Raw genomic sequence first — 18625 nt, 5'->3', positions numbered from 1 at the left:
TCACATTTTATTATTTTTTTAAAGAAAAAAATAATAAAAATATATATTAAATAGTCGGTCCGGTCCGGTCCGGTTTTCCCTTGGAACCGGGAACCAGACCGCCCGGAAACCGGTTCCGCTTTTAGGAATCGGGAACTAGACCGATAGTCCCGAGAACCGGACCAAACTCGTCGGTCCGGTCCGGTCCGGTCTGGTCCCGGTTTGGGCGGTCCAAGTTGCTCACCCCTAATCCTTATCACACGTGAAGTAAGAAATCGTAATTAAAGCCCCTTTAATTAAAAAAATTTGTTTGTTTTCAGAGTTAGGGACATGGAGGGAAAAGAAGAAAGAAATAATAATTTCAAAAAGAAAAAGAAGAAGAGGGAAAGGTTCAAATTGATTCGATTAGCTACTGTTTTATTGCCTTTACTTTCATTGGTAGGCGGGTGGTTTACACGCGCTAAGATGAGCAGTGGGCAGGTCGTCAGGTAGAATAAGAATAGTAAACGCATTGACCCGTGTTTATGGTAATATAACCGGCCCCCGGCCATAAGATCGGGTGGTTTACCGTTTGCTGTGAGAAAACAGATTCTCTCCGGCGGAGTTGTCACTAATCTCTAATCATGGGCACGGTGGCGCTCGGGGCGGACCGGGCAGGCCCCCGGCCCGATGCATAAGTGGGCCGTACCCGTCCGTCTTGGTAACATTTCGGGCCACGCCTCGGGATGATTGGCCCGCGGCTTAAGCATTAATAGGCCGTGTAATGTTGTGTGGTGTCTGTATTTGTACCTGTGCCTTGGAAGAAAAATAATAAACCAAATTAAATAATTCATCATCGTAATGTTTTTTACTTCCAGGAAGGATTCTTACACCGTGATTTTTTTTTTATTGCATCGAGATGATCACGAGACGCGTATCAATGCAACAAAAACATCACCAAATCTATTCTTCAAGGCGGCTCGAATTAGCTGCTGACCCAGTAGCAGTTGCTAGTAGCTGCCCCCTAGGCGGTGTCTGTTCATCGGCGCTCCTCGCCATTTACATGTACACCTTTCACGTGATATGATTTTTCACGGCGAAAGAAAATACTCAATTTCAAGCCTAGGAATGTACTTTTATCTGTGATAAGTTTAATCTTTATACCAACATATTGTCGTGGTTTTAAGATGGATTTCATACTTTTCACAATGCTAGCAAGAAATTATTATAACTGCGAGCTAGACATTAATACATGGCGCCAAAGATGAGTTACATCGACGAAAATACTGGTCAAAACAATCTTTACATGTCGGATGTCTTTATTACACGAAGAACATCACAATTGCAAATTAAATAAGTTAGGGGAATAAAATGTACTTAATCATTTCCAAATTAACTTGTAGAGAAACAATGACGAACAAGTTGTCCTGTTGAACTTTTAGACGTAGCTGTAATTGATGGATACATCTGAAATTACATTATTGTTGGAAGATCTCTATTTTCCTCTAAAATGTGACGATAAGAAATTTTTTAAAATCTTGGGAAAAAAAATTGGAATGGGTTGTCGACGTTTCGTTATTAAGTTTCGTTTGTTTCGCGAAAAATAAATTATTTAGAGAGCATTTTCCTGAAAGTGATCGCTTGTATCTACTTACAAAAATGAACGAATGAGAAAAGTATTTTCGTCATCTACGGAAATATTAATACATGGATTGTTATCGGTAATGAAATCATTTTTCATTTGCTAATTATATCAATGGACACAAACGAATTTTTTTGAGAAAATGTTTTGCAAATAATTTATTTTTTAGCGAATCAAACGGAGTAAAAGGAAAAAGCCAAGTATACAAGTCAAAAAATATATAAAGAAGCAAGATATATTAAAATCATGGAAAATCTGAACTTTGTCTTGTTAATTTATGGGTTAATACCACGAAAAACCTCAAACTGGTACACCTGCGATAATTTTACTCAAAACTAATTTTTTGACCACCAAAAACTCCAAACTGGTATACTTATGACAACTTTGCCCAAAACTAATATTTTGACTATTAAAAACCCCAAACTGGTACATTTGTGATAAATTTACTCTCCGCTAATTTTCGTTAAATTGAATTAATACCACAAAAAATCATAAACTGATACACCTGTGATAAATAGAGGGTAAAACATAAAACTGGCACATCAGTCAACTGTCGCGTGTCATTTAACAAAGAAATTCAATAGTAAAATTTAACGGAAATAAATCAAGAATAAATTTGTCACGGATATACTAATTTGAGATAAAATTGTCATAGGTATATCAGTTCGGAGTTTTTCGCGTATTAACCCTTAATTTATCGATTTCTGTTGGAATTCGTGCAATCGGTGCTCTGTTTTCTGGACTCATTCGTGTCCTGTCTCGAAGTTATGCGCTTCCCTGATTCCTTCCCTGCGTTCTTGATTTGCCAGTCGCCGCGCGCATAGGCACCACCCATCATCGAGTCCTCCAGCCTTCTTGGTTTTTCCGCAGGCGACAGCTCGCGCAGGGGAACTGCAATGGCGACCTCAGCCTCCGAAGAAGGGCCCGGAAGGCGCGAGAAGAGGGTGGTGGTGGTGATCGGCGGCGGCGTCGGGGGTTCCCTCGTCGCCAAATCCCTCCAGTCCTTCGCCGACGTCGTTCTTATCGACCCGTAAGCCTCATTTCTCTTCAAAAGGACTCGTTTTTATCATCTACCGGAGCTGAATTTGTGCAAATGGATCCAATTCCTTCGAATTTTCACTCGGGTTTCTTTTGTTTTATGCTTTTGTTGGCTTAATTCCCAAAGAGTCTCGTTTCTGTGGATGAAAGATACGATCTTTCTGCGAGTCCTGTAGGATAGATAGGGCATTCACTTCGCAGCTCTCGAGTGATGACATGGGTTGAGTTATTGGTGACCTAGAGATGTGAACAGTTACCATAGCTTGGAGCGCAAGCTAATGGGGGTCAAAAGCCTAGTCCGAGTTTCCACGCTTTTGTTGACATGGTAGATGACATTGAATTTGTATGGTACCATGTCCTCCTTTTGAAATTAATTTGTTTGTGGAGTAACCCTTTTCAGGTATATTGTTGTAGAATTTGTAATTGCCTCCTTTGAACGCGAATAGTTATTTCTGCCATTCTGCATTAGATGCGTTAGCAGATAGATGGTTATGCAGAAATTATAGAAGTGAATGCTATATAATGTACTTTACGCTGGAATAGTCTGTTCTGGAGTTGTTGCCTTTTTGAAAACCGTGAAGTGCACAACAAGTTTGGGGACATTGTTTTCAACTAAGCTGATGTGCATATCAGAAGTTAAGTCGTCTGTGTTAGTTGCCTTTTTGAAAACCGTGAAGTGCACAACAAGTTTGGGGACATTGTTTTCAACTAAGCTGATGTGCATATCAGAAGTTAAGTCGTCTGTGTTAGTGTTAGATACGTGGAACCCTCAGTCTTCCTTCTCCTTTCGCATTTTGCTATTTGTATCTGACAATAAGTTACTCAAATGCGGCTAGGAAGGAGTATTTTGAGATCCCTTGGGCAAGCTTGAGGGCGATGGTTGAGCCATCTGTTGCCGAAAGATCAGTTATTGACCATGGAGATTACTTCACCAGTGGCCAGATTGTCTGCTCTGCTGCTGTGGACATTAGAGATGGCGAAGTGTTGACTGCCGGTGGCTCCAGGTTCCCATTTGACTATCTTGTCATTGCCACGGGGCACAAAGATTTAGTTCCCAGATCTAGAAGTGAACGGCTTATCCAGTACAAAGCAGGTGAGCATAACAAAGTCTGAAAGTCGAAAGCTCAATGATTTGACCATCAAAAGAGTCAGAATCCTACAATTCTGGTCATATCAGACAATCCCCGGTGACAGAGGTTCATTCGTGCAAGTTATCTGAATGTTTTAGTTGATTACATTGAAAAATGTAAGAAACATAGCTAATGTCTGTCTCAAACTGTTAGCAGTGGTCGAATGATGATCGTCTTTCCATCTCAATAAACATTTGGAAAGCTTTTAATTTCTTATCTGAGCCATTTGCTCAAGTAACTTGTCTTTTTCCTTACATTCCAGAGTGTGATAAGATAAAATCTGCTAATTCCATCTTGATCGTTGGAGGTGGCCCTACTGGCGTGGAACTTGCCGGTGAAATCAGTGTTGACTTTCCAGATAAGAAGGTGACGTTGGTGCATCGAGGGTCTAGGTTGCTTGAATTTATTGGTCCTAAGGCCTCCCAAAAGACACTCGACTGGTTGACATCGAGGAGGGTTGAAGTGATCCTGGAACAATCTGTTGATTTAACCATCGTATCAGATGGCACCTATCAAACATCTGCGGGAGAAACCCTCGAAGCCGATTGCCATTTTTTGTGCACGGGGAAGCCAATTGGTTCATCATGGCTTAGCGAGACTATACTAAAGGATAGCTTGGATAATCGTGGAAGATTGATGGTTGATGAGCAATTAAGGGTTAAAGGTCACAAAAACGTCTTTGCCATAGGAGATATCACAGACATTCCGGTAAGATTGGCCAACTTTACCATGGTCTAGTTTGTTCCACTTAGTTCTCCTTTGTCCCTGTTGTTTGATCTACTCTAACATTCATTGTGTCTTACATTGTCTTTAGATGTTAGCTTTTCATGGTTTTCCAAGGCTTGAATTAGCATGAATTACCCTTTGATAGTTTTGTTTTAACTTCAGGAACTAAAGCAAGGTTATTTGGCTCAACGACATGCAGAAGTTACCGTCAAGAACTTGAAGCTTTTGATGACTGGAGGGAGAGAAAGCAAGATGGCCACTTACAAGCCTGGTTCAGCAATCGCTCTTGTTTCGCTCGGCAGGAAAGAGGCCGTGGCGCAGTTTCCCCTGATAACTGTGATTGGATGCGTCCCTGGCAGGATAAAATCCGGGGATCTGTTCGTGGGGAAGACGAGGAAACAACTCGGCTTGAACCCACAGTCCTCTCCATAGAGTCGGAGACTAAAAGTATGTCGATATTCGAAGTCAATACCATCTTATTGATCCAGATGTGTGATGTGAAAGTCTCCTGATCTCGAATCCAAGCGAACTCATTGAATTATCAATTATTTCAAGAAACAGGTTAATTCATATTGATTCTTGACATGTTCTCGATAATCGGCAGTCTTCTCGTTTATTTTGTGATTTTACGTTGTTTTGCGATCTTGGTCTTGCCTCCCTTCCGATTATCTAACGTGACCAACTTTACGATTGAATGAGCTTGCCTGAATAAGCCAAAGTTCTCTCATTGAGAGGTTAATTGGTCTGAGGCACATAAACTCATTGCCTCCAGAAGAAGAAACAGAGTATAAGAACAACAGCGGTTCCGAGGCACACGAGATACAGACTCTCACCGGTTGCCCAGCGACGGTCCTCACAGACCGAGGCAAGGGTCGTCACCTCAGCAGCTTGACAGAGTCACCCCGGTTTGCAAGTCCGGCAAGTTAGAGGTGTCGGAGGACTAATTGCGAAAACGATATACTTTGGCGAGCCAAAATATACACGAACCAAGGAACTTGGCATGTCGATGTTGTGGATTTCTACCGAGGAAAAGGCTGATTCTTTTGAAGCATCATGTTCTTCTTACTTTTTAGCACGGTTACACCATCATCTCCTGGTAAAACAATCTTATGAAACCGTGCGATGGTGGGGACTAGAGCTTGAGCATCAGGGACCTGAGCCCGGCCTTCATGGACGCGGGCTCTGATGCCGGGCTCAGGTGTCGAGGCATAGGGCATGGGCACCAGGGGGTTTGGACCTGGCCTTGATGGACTCGGGCCTGGACACCAGGGTCCTGAGCTCAGTCTCAATGGAGCTTGATTCGGCCTCGATGGACTCATGCTCGAGCGTACACCTGATCCAGGTGTTGGAGATTCAGGAACTAGCGTTGGGTTTTCGTGTTCAAAAGTAGAGTTTCAGGTACAAGCATCAATACCTATTCATATTTTGAAAGATGATTTTCCTGAATTTAAGCATAGTTTTTCCGTTGACCAGGAAAATATTTTCTGTTAACTCAATTGAACGCTGGAAAATAAAGAAAATGTTTTTCCGTAAATATTTTTTATCAAATGAACGGAGCTTTTGCCGTCATTCCTTACCGCCATTTTCATTCGGTCCTTGGGGACTTGTCTGAAGCCCAAACGAGGGCCCAATTCACGCTGGCCCACTCACGCCACACAATAATATATAAAAAAAAACTAAAGAAGGTAAAACGAGCGGATCTTGCCCAATCCTTTCACGGAAGCTTCTCTTCTGGTTTCCTTACGAGCGAAGGAGAGGGGAGGAAAGCTCCGTTTACTTCCTTCGATACGCGGTCCCTTTCCAGTTTCATCGTATCGGTAAGATCAACGTTCGACCGTGTCGTATCTCGTCCTCTGTTTTCGCGAATTATCTCGTACCCACCTGTTTTTTCTTCTTTTTTTTTTGGGGTCGAAAGTACCCTCCTGTTCATCCGCTGCGATTTGCCGGGATTCGAAGGAAGGAAGGAAGGGAGGAAGGAAGGAGGAGATGAAGCGAGTGTTCGGCGTTAAGAAAGACAAGGAACCTCCCCCCAACGTTCAAGATGCCTCCGATCGGGTAAGATTTCTTGCTCTCTTTTTTCCCCAACTGGGTTTGACTGCCGTATAGTTCGCGCGGCTTAATTTGGATGCTCGTCGTCAAGAGCGAGCTCAAGCGGCAATCCCCATCGACACAGAAAAAGGGGTTGACCGTCGAAGAAGGGATCGAATTCCTATCACTAATGGGGGTTGCAGGAGAGATTTCGAGGAAAGTGGGGTTGTCTGTCGTGTCTCACGAAAAGACGTGGGTGTCCATGGATTTTGACCCTTTGATAATTGCTAGGTTTTCTTCCAGGGAAATTTCTTACGAGTTATATGATAGATGTATTCTGGTGGGAAATCCAAAGTATTTGGCCCCTATACTTTCTCTACGTAATTTGCTTTAGTGGTGCTGTCGCCCAAACAAATTTGAATCCCACGTTTGGCTCTTTTGTGTTCATATTTTTGTCGAGATTAGCCGTGTTTATTAGCCGTGTTTTGTTATGCGGGCTACCCTTTTTTCTTAGGATCAATGCTAAATTGTCTGTATCTTTGCTCAGATTACTAAAAGGGGTGACTCAGTGGATGAGAAGATCAAGAAGCTAGATGCTGAACTCAGCCGATATAAGGAACAAATAAGAAAGACTCGGCCTGGTCCTGCTCAAGAAGCTGTGAAAGCTCGAGCAATGCGGGTTCTCAAGCAAAAGAGGATGTAAGTCATTGAACAGATTTAGTACTGTATCTCACTCAAAGAAAAGTTGCTCTATCGAAAAAATAAATCATGAGATAGTTATCATACTACAGTATTGTGTACATAATCTTAACTTTCTTAAAGGTATTTGTTTTAAGTTTAGAAAATCTCTTTCCCTCAACCTATAAGAATTGTTTTGAGAGCTGTTTCCAAGTTGGGTTTGCACGTCTGATATACAACAACCGGTTTGTGATTAAAGAAGATTGTATCTCATGTGATGAGGAATGATTGCGCTGGTTGTGGTTTTTTATTTAGGGAAATGTTATTACCATAATGGATGGTTTAGGTCGTCCATATAATGATTTTTTGGTCCTTATGTGTCCTCAATCTTCTTATGGAAACAGGTATGAAGGACAACGTGATATGCTGTACAATCAAACATTTAACCTTGATCAAGTTGCATTTGCTTCGGAGGGTATCAAAGATGCTCAGCAGACTGTATGTTTTAGAAACTTTTTCCTCATTTTAATATTTCAAGTACAATTTCCTAGACGAGTATCATGGCAACATTGGGAATATCTCAGCGATGGACTTCATCTTTGTCTTTCATATAATACGTTGACTTCTTCTCTCTTATTTTTTTGTTTTAATCCCCTTTGGTTTTTTTTACAAGGGACTAGAGTTTAGTAGTTGTGGTGGTCTTGGTCTATTACGTCGTATTTATTTATACTCCCTTCCACTCTTTTTGGCAAAGCATATCCAAACTATGACCTTTGTTTGTATAGGTTGGTATTCATTATTATCTCAGTTCTGTGTAGTTTTATAGCTGATTGAATATTGTTGCCTTGCTGGCAAGAATTGCATATCCAAACAATGTCGTCTTGCAGTTAAATCTCATCCTCAGTGGATGCTACGATCCCAATATAGAGTACTTCAAAGTTATGGCAGCATACTATGGGTGATTTATATGTTTCTCATTAAAGATCTAATTGTATGGACTGTTGGTACAAGGTTTGTGTATGTCCTCTAATTTATAGGTGGATATGGCCTATAGCTCTAGCAGGCAAAAATTGGCTGAAAGATTGATTAACCACAAACTCTGGTCTGATTTCAGTTGTTTTGCTGCCAATGCAGCATGGTTCAGAAAACTATTATTTATACTTACCTACAACAAGAAGTGTGGAGATCGCAGGAGATCATGCATTGGACCCTGGGAAAGACTTCTGGATTTTGGGAACTAATTTTAGTTCTAGATTGCTTTGTTCAATTATATGTAGCTATGGATGCTTCCGTTAATTTCATAACCTGATATTGTTAGACTACTGATTATGGGGTTTATTTACTGGTCTTACACATCCTTTTGCTTTATCTTATTCCAGATGTCAGCTTTGAAATCTGCCAACAAGGAATTGAAAGGCATGATGAAAACCGTGAAGATTCAGGACATAGATGTATGTTAATCACCATACATTTGCCTTTTAATTTCTTTTAGGTCTACTATTTCTAATCATGCCACTCTTTCGTGCAGAGCTTGCAAGATGAGATGATGGACCTAATGGATGTAAGCAATGAGATTCAAGAGACCTTGGGTAGAAGCTACAATGTTCCTGACGATATTGACGAGGATGAACTCCTGGATGGTAAGAAATTACAGAATCCGTTTTCAGTGTGTTCATGTAAGGAGAAATCACGATTACCACCTAGGCTGTTTGACAGAAGCACTGTTTTTAGCTAGTTTAGCATAGGGAGTGAGAGCTGGTAATCTTATTTAAGAGTTAAGACTTGGATCTTGGTGAAGGTAGACCGCTGTAAGAATAATTGCTCATTCCCAGGGTACTCTACCCACTGTACCTGCTAGATACATGGATGTGGCTCTTCATACAATTTTATTTTCAGTAGAAAAGAGGCATTAAATGAGTGATATTGTATGTATTACATGGACCCAGACAAATATTGTTGTCCAGGTGCATCCGTTGTGCTTATATTTGAAAAAAATGTAACAAATTATGACGAGATAAATAGAGATCTTAGTTCGGCATGCCAGCATCATCCTTGCCAATTTTGCAATGCAGAGCTTTACGCTTTGGAAGCAGACATGGGAATGGAATCAGAAGTTGGAGTTCCTTCTTACCTGCAACCTGATAAGGAATCTGATCTGGAAGAGCTTAACTTGCCTTCAGCACCAACAGGACATGCAGCACCAGCTGGCAGAACCAATACCCAGGTAAATCTCATATAGCTTGTTTTGAATATTCATTACCAGTGGTCCATTAATTAACTGTCCTACATCTGCAATAAAATGTACATGTGCTCATACTAAATGTACAGAAAATGCATGAGCTAGCAATTTTCTTCCCCCTCCCTTTCTCCGATTTCTGTGAAGGGTTGTTGTACCCCAATTTTCTTCGCCATTGGAAGCAGTCCGGTTTAAGATGCATGTCTCCTGACTGTCTTCTTTGTTAAATCCGGATTGAAGTCCTTTCTAATAAGTCACTCGAGTACTCTTCCCTCAGTAGAATGCTTCATAGTTTTCATAGTCCACTAAAAGGCCTCTAGGCATTTGTCTTAATTTAGCACTAATGGGATTCTATGTCAAACTTTATGCTCCCCTTTGCATATCTTTCTATAGTGAGGATTGGACCTCCACAAATGATGGTTTTGTGTCTCTAATTTCGATGTATTGTTCTAATATACATATGCATATATGCACATGATATTTATGCTGATGCACACTTCAAGCATCCATTATCTGTTACTGAACGTTCTCTCTCTTTTCATGAAAATCAGTATTCCCCCCTCTCATCTTCTTACTGCTTTCCTTTTGAATTTTATGCTGAACAGGCCGACGATGAACTGGGCTTACCTGCTGTTCCTCATGCATCGATACGTAGTTAATGATTCGGCATGCTGTCTGTGCAAGATTGCTGTACGGACATACCCTCTTTGTAAACATGTTGTGCAGTTTGTTATTTTCATTACTTCTCCCAGGTAACATTTCTCTTGGATAGGGACACTAGCTTCCATGATGTTCTGCACGATGCGGTGGTCAAGATGGTGGTTGAATCTGTTGGTTAAAACGCGGATGTGCAAGGGCAGAATGCTAGCTTGTAATGGGATGATTTCTTTTGTTCTTTGTGCTTATGCATCGATTTGTTTCAGCATAATTCTGCTGCAACTTTCTCGTAAACTGGCAAATGCATCCTGGCTCACTTGTGCTAAGTAGAGATAAACCTGAACTCGCGTCACTGACAAGACTTCATTTTCGACATCTTCTCCAAATACATCATGTCTCGTGGATGGATCTTGCCGTGCCTTCTTGCACTTTCGATTGTTCTACTTGGCGATTTTCGCGTGTGATCAAGACTTTCATGGCAATTTCCAGTATAACGATTGAAGCAATTGTGTATTGAATTCACCAACTCGAATGCTTAATCTATAAGAAGGGGGTAAGACTTAGTCTCGATTCGTGCTCGCGCTCTGTCCGATGGATTAGTCATAAAACATTATATCATATATTGTTATAAAACGTCATATGTAGGAGAAAATTTGGTGATAACCGTTAGAATAAGCGATTTCCTATTTGCTGATTTTTTATGTTGCCGAGTCAAGTGTCGATGTCTCGGTAAATTGCATATGTTACGAGTCATGACAGATTTTCATACATTTTAAATTACGATAATTTTACATATATTTTGAATCACTTTTCTCTATCACATAGCTGTTGTTCCTAACTTGATCTTTAGTACTAAATAAAAAGTTTGAAATTAAATTGAGACTATAAATTTATACTTAAAATATTTTACTTTCATTGACCAAAACTTAGAACTTTTATTCAGAGGAGAAAAGCTCCGCCTCATAGAAGTTCAAATTATCAAACGTGCTAAAGTCTCTCTTATTGGTTAGGAAACTTTTAAATTTAAATTTTGGAAAAGAAAGGCTCCTCTCATTATAAATAAACGCATTAAATTTCCAGAAGGCCATTTGAGTATAAACATCAGATTAGATGTCATTTAGGAGCATAGCAGCAAAATGAACATTAGCGGGCCTCCTTCGCTTATTTGGACCACTTGCACACCAGAAAAGCATTCATCAAGAACGGTTTCCAAAGAAAGTGACAAACTCCAAACTTCAAACTTCAAACTTCAAACTGCCCTCTTTCTTTTGCAGCAGGCAAAATGTGCTCGATGAAGCTTCCAGAAAACACATCTCGGCCGCGAGGAACAACATGAACGTATCGCGGGAAGTAGGAATTTCCGACAGCAAGCAAGCCTCTATTTGCACCGTGTTTACCGCAACTTAAGGTGTCGGACCCAATTTGTCGCTCAAAACTGAGGGCTTCCACCTGATTTACAAGAACCCATTTACGGGAGATACCGAGCCAAGAGACGCCTACAGATCTGACATTTTCTTTTTTCCATGTTTATGCACTCTCAGGAGAACACACCAGTGCAACAAAAGACCCAATACACCGAGTGCAAATCGCACATTAACGCCAAAGTTTTTCATGATTCGCCAAAGTTCAGAACTTCAGTTAAGATTGAGTTTTTCCATGCCTAACTGCCAAGTAGATTCTGAAATAGCAGCACCAGCACCAGCACCAGCACCAGGACTTGCCTCAAAATGATTCCTGAACCCGCTGTTTGGTGAACTTGCAAGACCTAATTTCAGTTTCCCGAGTTCTTTCTTCATAGACTGATATTGCCCTGTTAAAAGAAAAATTCACTCTATTAAAAGGCACGAACCGATAAAGGCTTAACAGTGTCAGTCAGCAATTATACATGATCCTCGTGATACCTTCAATGCAATCTAAGCCCAAAGAAACAACATAATGGTTACCCTTATCATGGTTTTACTTTTAGGACGGAACGAATGCCAAATTGCTGAGAAGGTCTAATCTCAAGAACATATGTCAGCCAAAATTTCTCAGAAATGACGGGTGACAAGTTGACAAGCAACCCAAAGAATTTCTCATGGTACACCACAAGAGAACAGTTATACCCTCTAGCGGACATAGGTAAATCCCTTCTAATCACATGGAAAGAGGAGAAGAAACTCAAGAATAATGCAGGACAATAATTTGGGAGCATCTATTTCAAATCTAAACAGGATTTACGACAAAAAATCATTATCATTATCGGAACTTAAGAGGAGTCTCACCCTCCAAGAGTAACTTTTCCTGCCGCAGTCCGGCAATCTGTTGCTTCAAGCTGGCATTCTCCATGGTCAAAGCAGAACGGTGCTGAAGCAGAGAAGTAACTCTGACTGCTAACTCTGATTCAAAAGCCTGTATATTGAGATCAAGGTTCATGCTTTAGTTTTCATCTGAGTTTTAGATACAATCTTTGCTCGCGTAGATATCTTTAATCAAGAATGGATAAATAATATGGAAAATAAGAAATGATGCAGAGCTCAGAATGGGTGAATATATATTGCAGCAGGGGCATGCAGCAAATGAAAATTACAATTGCAGAATGAACTATTTGCTCTGGATAGAGACCTAAGTTTTAGATTCTAGATCTTCCTCACAGAAACCTATATGAAAATTTGGACATCATTTACTTGATTAATAGCAGTTTGGGTGCCACGTTTTCTATGGGGTTCTAAAGCTTGCCCAGTTGAATGGTGGACTATCAAAGTGCTCCCCACCACGATGGCTTCTTAGCAGCAGTGTGGGAGAAGCATTAATGATGCTATTCTAGATGAAATACACATTTGATGACATGGGTAGACCCATACTTATGCCAAGGGGTACATTAGCACACTTCAAATGCATAAGTATCAAAAAGCATCTCTGTAATCTTTTTTTTTTTTTTTGGTCAATTCTATAGACTTCGAATTTCAATTACGCCTAGCATTGTCGGTAATAAAAGAATATCTCATCACTAGTTGCAAGCAGGCAACAACGTTAAAGGGCTATATAGCAAATTAGGTTACAGCATAAGACAAGGAAAATAACATCATGACTTTTTTTTTGGACAACAACTGAATTGAATGGAGCTATTCATTAAGAAGAAGCAACAAAACTTTTGTACGGGGAAAATGACGAACTTTTATGGTAATTAATCTGTCAAAACTGCATATCATATGTTATTTCCAGCTTCAAATGATGAATTGTCTTTTCTTCTTCAATTAATTACAAAGAATTTCTTGTAGTTTGCAGTTTGTAAGTCCAAAAACGCTGAAGCTTCTTCTATAACTTTCATATACAACCACCTGTTTTCGGAGTCAATAAGTCAATAAGTCTTGACCAAGAGGTTTCGTCTTTCCTACCATAATCAAGACGAATGGTTGGTTCTACATGAAAGATGCATGGTCCGTGCTGGGCATTTGCTTGCTACGAATAATGGCACTCATGCCATAGAATGGGAAAAGCCAGATGTGATTGGGGGCATGTCTCTATATGGATTTCTTATTTTTCTGTGTTCTGTTAACCAGAATATATGACTATGTTGCCACTATATCAAGAAGCTCTAAGCCTCTAACCTGGAAAACATTGACTGTTTTCTCCAGTTCAGCAATATACTGAAGTCTACGTACCCTCGAACGCTGTCCTGAATGCCTGCAGAAAAGCCAAAATAAGTCATTCCTATGCCTCCTGTCACATGAACTAAAAAAGAAGATAAAGCGATCAGTTTGTAGTATTAATATTCATATCATGGCTTTGCACCAAAACACGGGACAAGCATTTACATTGTGACAGAGGCTACTTCAGCGACGAGCAATCATCCTCCCTGGATATAACTATTCCCAAAATGAGAGTAGGGGTTGCAATCACAGAGAATTGGTGCTCGTATGAATCAATATACAGTAAATAAAAAAAAAAAACTTCACAAGAACTGGTGTGTAGTATAACTTTACTTTTTATACTCTCATGGTTGGTTACGATGAAGTGGAAAAGCTTTTTAATAATTATGTAAACAAAATAAAACAATGCAGAGGACACAAGGTCTTTGTCCAGCCATGCTCTGTAGGAAAGGTTGTGTTCCAACATACGCATATAAGATGATGCCCACGAAAAGTCACTTGACAAGTACATATTTGTTCGCCCGAGAAAATTTTAGATCAGTCAAGAATATCTGCAGGTCTATGTGCACCTTAGGGAAAGGCAGTGTTGCAGCCCTGCTGCTAGGATATGGTTAATAGATCTGGTACAGTACATGCATGCATAGGACACCGTTTTCAGAAGGCCAGGATAGAATAGCTTATCATAGTCAACAAAAGAGGTTGTTGTGTATCTAATAAACTTTGAGTACTCTGAGCATAACAAGGTCGAAGAAGCTCCAAGGTTCGAAAGTATGCTCAACTTGCTGTCGAAAACAATGAATATGCAAGCTAAGCACATTCATATTCCGTTATTCATAATAACAACTGCAGAAGTAACAAAAAGGAGACAATTGTTTTCCTAGCTAGATCAGCTTTCAATTCCGACACATTTATTAAAATCCAAGAAAAGTCAGATGCACTTGGAAGTATGCAAGAGCATCCTTAAATCAATTTATAATTCTCCTCATTTAAGTACCTCGACATACTTATTTGATATACTCTCTTGGAATAAATTGATGTATTTTAGCTCAAGAAAGCAATTAGCCAAAGAATAAAAACCACACATGCTAAGCCTGTGAACATATGGCTGGCGAATTGAAGGAAATTTGGCTAAGCTTTTCCATTGACCACGTATGCAAACATTAGGGATATATAAATTTGCAGATGCAGCTGACAAAAGTGAGTCCGGAATTCTAGATCATGAAAAAATGTAAAAAAGATTACAGAGTTATCAATCACCAAGGGTGTTTAGAAGCTAATATATCACTGAGTAATTAGAAATAGCTAAAATTGCTACCAGAATATATGAGCACATTGCCTTACCGTTTCACTGTCTTCGTCTCGGCATCACCAGTTGAAACACAGATATCACCTTTCATATCTGAGTTGACCATTCCAGAAATGCATAGACTGCCATCTAGGAACTGCAGGGAAGTCTGTGAAATATATTCCGACAATGCTGAAACTATGCCACTGTCCGGTAATGCCGGGTTGCCTTTTTGACGCGGAGAATTGGGACCATAAATGCAGTCCAAGTCCAACCTGCCCAAAGCTTCCCTTCCATCTCTGGCCTGCTTCGCAGTATGGGGTTTGATTGCTGGTAATGAGTCTGATAGGCCATCTAAAAGAGTAATCGAATCACTAGCCGATCTCCGATGGATGACTCCCTTGTTACTTGAGTTTGGATCGTCCAGCAAATCCTCAAGCCACGCCGGCTGCTCCTCCAAAATGGCACTCTGAGAGGGAGATTTTTTATGCCGTGGAAAGACATTGCTGTGGTTTGTGTTTGCAGGTGGAGAGGTGGGGTCGTGAATCGGCCAAGAAACGGGCTTCCTTTGAAATGGGCAGCGAGGTGGAAGATGAGCTTGCCTCGACATGGTGACATGAATCAAAGGGAATCCATAAGCTCTTCATATAAGTCCATGGTTAGATTCTCTCTCAATGCTCTCTTTTATGAAAGCGAAAGTGCACATCATATTCCCCCACCTGCGCCAGCATCCTACAAAGAAAGTTTTGAATTTAGAGAACTTTGAGGGAGAAAGAGGACACCTGGTAGTTGCTGGTAGAGAAATACTTAAACTTCACATGACGAATTCGCAAACCACAGATAGACATTAAACTTTTACTCTATTACATGTCACACAGACAGAGACCTTCTAGCTTCTGTACAAAATTATGAGTTTACACAAAAACTGTCAAATGAAATAGCTCATTGAATTTGGCAAAACTTCTCTAGGAATAGAATCCTCATTTGTAATTCTTCCCTCCCATTGGCCCCAACCCAAAAAAGAAAAGAAAGAAATAGACAGAGCTTGAACACTGTCATTTGGGATGAAGCACCATCTTACACATGAATTCTCTTTTCACTCTTTCTTGCAATCAAACAACTACTAACATATGTTCACAGGGGAAGATAAAGATCGCAGCTTCGTAGAAGGTAAATACAAAGAGCAACCTCTTAATAGTTGATACCTTGCAAATTGTAAAACAATGTGCATGCGACACTCAACCAACCTAAACTGCATAACAAACAGGATTACAGAAAAAAACAAAAAAAAAAAAAGAAACAATGCAACAGTGACTCCAGTGAGCGTTCAAATACGTTCCACGCAAAAACCATGAAACAGGGAGAAGTTTTCAGGGGAAACGAAAGACAAAAAGAAAGGAAGACTAAAGACACGCTCACACGGTTCGATTGGAGGAGAACAGAAAGAAACTCATCTGGAGAGAAGGAACACTTCAAACTTCAATCATCGCCTCTCCGAACGCGAAAACGAAAACCCAACAGCAAGATTGAATTTTTCCTCGAAAAGAAAAACCGAAACCCATCCAGAAAAGCTGTAGCAGTAACGGGAAAGTTCTAGCTCACCTACTGTTTTTCCTCTCTGAATATATCGCCTCCCCACAAGAAGAGCACAGTCATGGGTGGGTGAAGAATGGTTAATATGCGCCTCTCATTCTTTGAAACTGAAAAGCAACAAAAGGGAAAACAAAAACAAGAAAGGGAAAGAAAGCCAGCCCCGAGTAGTTTTTAAGTGAGGCATTCATTCCGCTTGTGCAGCAGAGAGAGAGAGAGAGAGAGAGAGATGCTGGAAGACAGCAGGGAAGGGAGTGTACGACAGGTTAGGTCCGAGAGAGGGGGGGTCAGGTCAGCCATCACTTTTCGGCTTTCTTTGCAACTTCAGGCGTAAAAGACTCTCCTTTTGTATATCAATCGTTGCTTTGTTCTTTCTCCGCTTCCGTTGTCCGACTCCCTGTGAAAACTGTAGGATTCATTCTAATGTTAGCTCTGTTTTTCCAGTAACCAAGACAAAGTGGATTAATGATAGTGAGGATTTGAAAATTTGAGCAAGAAGGACGTGTTTTTAGGTCAGAGCAAGTCCTTAAAAAGTTTCATTCTAATTCTAATATGAGATTGAGATAATAAGGATGTAAAACAATTATGAGGAAGACAAAGATGCATAGAGAATTTGGGGTGCGAGGAGTGCCGGCATCGGCACCGACGCTTTGAAATAATGAAAGCATTTATGGAGCTCGTCATAGAGATGATAGGCCACAGAAACTCTCGTAAGAGCGAAAACTCTTTTCCTTTGGTGAGGTAACTTTTGACCATACCGTGGATCCAAAGGAAGTCATTTGGTTAAGAGTTCTCTTAACCTTCGTCGAAACATTAATGCATGTATCGAATTTTTTAGTGGCTAAATGTAAGAAAATATCTCAATGACACCGTGTATTGTGTTTCTTTTTATTAAGGTGATACATAATGTTTAATATCTATATATATGCTGATGCAGACATACATTATAACTATATATCATTTCAACGCTCGAGAGGCTTGTGGTAATTTGTTTTAGTGCCTTGTTTTAGACTTGACCATAAAATTTTAGGTGAAGCATACGACTCGGAGCTTGAAATTTGGTATTTATTTTAATATTTTAAGCATTTTAAACTTTTGAAAATACACGACCTTTAAAGTTATTTGAAGTCAAGTTAAATTAGGTGACCTTTAAAGCTATTTGAAGTCAAGTTAAATTTACTCATACGTGCTTTTTATTAAGAAGGAAAAACAGCTAAAAAGTTGACTTCTGTTCAAAGATAAAGAACCACATCATAACATGATTATTGATCAGATTTCTCCTCATCATACCCACAATTTTTAATCAGACTTTTAATCAAAGATTAGATATATTTTGTTGAGGAATTGACAGGTAGGGCTAAGCTAAACAGTGGCCTTCCTATTGACTTCGAAAGCTGAGTCCTCATAAGAATAATAAAAACCCAAAAAAGAAATATTTCCCTAAAGTGAAAAAAAAAAAAAAAAACTCTATGGGCCTCACTAAAAAGATATTCCACTCGAGGCCAAAAAATAAAATAAAATGAAAAAGAGTGAGAGAGATATTCCACTTTAAGCATAAAGAATCTTAGAAACAATATAAAGATATTAACTTAGTGGGAAATTAAATTAGCTTCATGCATGAGACCAAGCAACAACTTGCATGGAGAACCACGGGCCCACAATCATATAATATAAAGTAATATAATATATAATATATATTTATACATCACATCAAAAAAGGTTTTCACACACTTGCTTTTGGAGAGAAATAGAGAGATTCGAGTAAATTTCTTCAAAAGGCTGAGTTAGCTGGTTATACTAATCTTTTTAACCTCGAATTAGTGGTGATAAAATGGATTCGTGCGCGTATTAATTAGAGATACGGAGAAAGTTCTATTCTCGTATCATCAAATACGAATAATGTTTTCCGCTCTTATCACCATGTGGTTAATGAACATTTCAAGACTCGAAATTTATCTAAGAAAGTGAAGTTCTATGTCTTTAAATTGGATTTTAATATCTTTTTTTTTTTTTGGGTAACCCGGG

General features: G+C 39.8%; 3 protein-coding genes and 1 long non-coding RNA gene across 5 annotated transcripts; 3 read left to right on the top strand and 1 right to left on the bottom strand.

The window, feature by feature from the left end:
• Window positions 1-2326: 2326 nt before the first annotated feature.
• LOC115672876 (uncharacterized) lies at window positions 2327-5091 on the top strand. Its single transcript, XM_030594865.2, has 4 exons — window positions 2327-2630; window positions 3475-3731; window positions 4031-4476; window positions 4657-5091. The coding sequence occupies exons 1-4, from the start codon at window positions 2497-2499 to the stop codon at window positions 4924-4926; spliced, it is 1107 nt and encodes a 368-aa protein (XP_030450725.1). The 5' UTR covers window positions 2327-2496; the 3' UTR covers window positions 4927-5091.
• A 1090-nt stretch (window positions 5092-6181) lies between these two features.
• Window positions 6182-10364, top strand: LOC115672114 (vacuolar protein sorting-associated protein 60.2). Of its 2 annotated transcripts, XM_056313170.1 has the most exons (9): window positions 6182-6311; window positions 6410-6549; window positions 7070-7221; window positions 7605-7698; window positions 8580-8651; window positions 8729-8840; window positions 9273-9424; window positions 10042-10126; window positions 10209-10364. In XM_056313170.1, exons 2-8 carry the CDS (start codon window positions 6481-6483, stop codon window positions 10093-10095), a joined length of 705 nt encoding a protein of 234 aa, XP_056169145.1. In that variant the 5' UTR covers window positions 6182-6311; window positions 6410-6480; the 3' UTR covers window positions 10096-10126; window positions 10209-10364. The 2 variants fall into 2 exon arrangements, with proteins under 2 accessions (XP_056169145.1, XP_030449750.2); XM_030593890.2 differs by having other exon boundaries at window positions 10042-10364.
• Window positions 10365-11450: 1086 nt separating this feature from the next.
• Window positions 11451-16889, bottom strand: LOC115692529 (basic leucine zipper 2). The gene is made up of 5 exons (XM_030619515.2): window positions 16613-16889; window positions 15067-15742; window positions 13684-13759; window positions 12358-12484; window positions 11451-11903 (listed from the first exon to the last, which is right to left on the bottom strand). Exons 2-5 carry the CDS (start codon window positions 15618-15620, stop codon window positions 11728-11730), a joined length of 933 nt encoding a protein of 310 aa, XP_030475375.1. The 5' UTR covers window positions 15621-15742; window positions 16613-16889; the 3' UTR covers window positions 11451-11727.
• Window positions 15620-16509, top strand: LOC130138618 (uncharacterized). Its single transcript, XR_008816960.1, has 2 exons — window positions 15620-15753; window positions 16476-16509. It is a non-coding gene; the product is annotated as an uncharacterized LOC130138618 (long non-coding RNA).
• Window positions 16890-18625: the final 1736 nt, after the last annotated feature.

This window comes from Syzygium oleosum, unplaced genomic scaffold (assembly GCF_021117445.2).
Source record: "Syzygium oleosum isolate NSW1041296 unplaced genomic scaffold, Sole_v2.1 Sole_v2.07, whole genome shotgun sequence".
Taxonomy (NCBI): Eukaryota; Viridiplantae; Streptophyta; class Magnoliopsida; order Myrtales; family Myrtaceae; genus Syzygium; species Syzygium oleosum.
Note: the sequence above shows the minus strand (reverse complement) of the source record. Positions and strands in the feature narration are given on the sequence as shown.